Below are 2,745 nucleotides of genomic sequence, written 5' to 3'. Positions count from 1 at the left end.
TGAACTTTTTCTTGTTTTATTGAAGCGTTCAGGGAAAGCGGGAAAACACAGAACTGTGTCAGAGATGCTGAAACATGAAAACTCTGATCCTCAGACGTTCTCTACAGCAGAGCGTCGCTCCTCTTCGGATCTTCATCACTTTTTGCTCTTCTTTGCTGCAGATCTCTGGAAGATACAAAAATCATGTTAGAAACTCTTCATTTCAGGAGTTTTAGTTTGTTTTGGTTCCACAGACCTGCAGCTTCCAGGCCACAAACCAGATGAAGACTCCGTAGGCGCAGCTCTTCGCGATGAAGATGATGTAGGAGAGCTTGGCGCTCTGAGTGATCCACAGATATTTGTCTGCAGACAGAGAAACGGATGAAACGAGAAGCAGAAACGGGATTGAAGAGTTCAGACGGAGGGAGATCCGTACCTCTGGTTAGATCAGTTCCTGTGGAGCAAATAAGAAAAAGTGTGAGATGTTTTGTCCACCGTAGATCAGTTTAGATGATTCTACTGCAGAGAAACTCACTTATCCCGCCACCGGTGGTGTTTCCATCACGAAACACAGTGTGTGTTCCATTAAAGAAGCTGACGTTGCAGATAAACACACAGTTGGAGAACCAGATGTCAGAGGAGACGATCAGCTGGCTGGTGATGGTGTAGGTCTTGTTGTCCAGCCTGGCAGCGTCGTCTGTTGCCACAGCTTTTGTGTGATCCAGAGTCACATCAACAACATCGTCATCGATCTTCCAGGAGACGCTGACATGATCCGGATAGAAGCCAGACGCCACACAAACCAGGGTCTTCTGCTCGTTCTTGCGCTCATTTTTTGAAGGTTTAAGAACTCGGACTTTAGTTGGAGGCGTGATTTCTTTATCTGGATCTGAAAGATCAGAGGAGAGAATGGATCACTTAGAGGAGCAGTGGAAGCTTCAGTTTGCGGTGGTGGTTCTCCGTCTCACCGAGAACCGTCAGCCTGGTTCCTTCTCCAAAATACGCCTCATAGCTGCCTGAGCACACCGCCGAGTCACGCTGACAAAAACCCACCGTCGGCTGTTTTCAGAAACTCAGACGTCTGAGACCAGAAACACCAGAGGCGTCGCCGGTGACCCTCGAACATTTAAAATCTTTAACTTTTCACTTGTTAACATGATCATTCCAGTAGATTCTGAAGGAGGAAAGCGGCGGAATCGCCGCTTTCCTCCTTCAGAATCTACTGGATTGATCATGTTATCAACTCGAAACTTAAAGTAAATCAAAGAACAAAAAACTCTGGAGCTCAGCAGTTAAAGGGTTAATGTTACCAATTTGTTCTGAGCTTTTTCACTTAAATTAAAAGTTCTAAAAGTTCCATCAAAAACAGCTAAACTGATCCTGACACGTCTGCAGCTGCTGATTTACTGCTGACTTTACAGAAAACAAAGACTCTGAGTATCGACTTAAACTCCATAAGAATGATTGCATTTTATAGTAAATTCCTCGTTATTTTACCTAAAACAGTCAGTTTGGTTCCAGATCCAAAGTGAGCCGGTTCGTAGTCGTTCACACTGAAAAACGGCTGCAGAAAAACCTGCAGCTGCAGACTCACTTCTGATATTTTTAACCTAAATTTCAGTTTCTGAACACGCTTTTCCTGGACAGAAAGTCGAACGTTTCAACCCGAGTCTAAATCACACGAGTCGTTTCACTCCTGCAGGAGTTTTCAAGTCTCACATTTAACATCAGAATCATGAAAAATTACCTTTTTAGCATTCATTTAAGACAATGGATGCTAAAACACAACAAATAACTTGCTTCATTTGCTCTTTAACTTCACTTTTATCTTAAGTTTTGTGCATTTCAAAATCCAAATAGTGCAAAAAAAATCACTTTTTAGAACTCATAACTATAAAGCAACACTTGGTTTTCCAGCCGTTTCTTACCTAAAACCGTCAGTTTGGTTCCAGATCCAAAGTGAGCCGGTTCATAGTTGTTCACACTGAAAAACGGCTGCAGAAAAAGCTGCAGCTGCCTTTTTTTTTTTTTTTTTTTTTTTTAAACCAGATTTCAGTTTCTGAACACCCTTTTTCTCGTCTCTATCAGACGTTTCCTGGACAGAAAGTCTCACCTAAAACGGTCAGTTTGGTTCCAGAACCGAAGAAAGCTTCTGACTGGAAGCTCACAGTGAAAGAGTCGAATGTTGAACGCTTCAACCCGAGTCTGAATCACACGAGTCGTTTCACTCCTGCAGAAGTTTTCAAGTCTCATTTTTAACATCGGAATCAAGAAAATTTACCTTTTTAGTAACAGTTTATCATGGATTTAAAACGATAAATGTTTAATAATTTACTTAATTTGCTTTTCAACTTCACTTTTGACTGAAGTTTTGTGCATTTTGACTCCATCAAACTCCAAATACTGCAAAAAAATCAACTTTTAGAACTTGAAACAACACTTTCCCCTTTGAGTTTTCCAGCCGTTTCTCACCTAAAACCGTCAGTTTGGTTCCAGAACCGAAATGAGCCTCAGCAGCACCAGTGGCACAGCGCGGTGGAGCCCGGCTCAAACCCGCTTTCTCTCCGTTTGAGGCTCTTCTTAAAGGTTTTCTATACAATCATCTGGTTTTAGTGAGGAACCGTCGACTCACCGAGAACCGTCAGCTTAGTTCCTCCACCGAAGTGAGCCTCGGCGGTACTGAGGCACAGTGGAGGCGAGCGGCGCTCAAACCGCTCAGTTTTCTCTGACATGAGGAGGTTTTTCTTAGAATTTAAAGAGAAGCTG

At 42.8% G+C, this 2,745-nt stretch overlaps 1 protein-coding gene across 1 annotated transcript in view; it reads right to left on the bottom strand.

Moving 5' to 3' along the window:
• The window catches only part of LOC112143267 (M1-specific T cell receptor beta chain), a 13,950-nt gene continuing 11,205 nt past the window's right edge, over nt 1–2,745 (bottom strand). The window contains exons 3-7 of the mRNA XM_036209910.1: nt 1,908–1,960; nt 515–868; nt 416–433; nt 236–342; nt 1–165 (exon numbers count right to left, since the gene is read on the bottom strand). Of these exons, the coding sequence (XP_036065803.1) occupies nt 136–165; nt 236–342; nt 416–433; nt 515–868; nt 1,908–1,960 (562 nt within the window). The 3' untranslated portion in view covers nt 1–135. The remainder of the gene's footprint in view (nt 166–235; nt 343–415; nt 434–514; nt 869–1,907; nt 1,961–2,745) is intronic.

This window comes from Oryzias melastigma, linkage group LG22, assembly GCF_002922805.2.
Source record: "Oryzias melastigma strain HK-1 linkage group LG22, ASM292280v2, whole genome shotgun sequence".
Classification (NCBI taxonomy): domain Eukaryota; kingdom Metazoa; phylum Chordata; class Actinopteri; order Beloniformes; family Adrianichthyidae; genus Oryzias; species Oryzias melastigma.
This window is presented reverse-complemented; position numbering and strand designations above follow the sequence as displayed.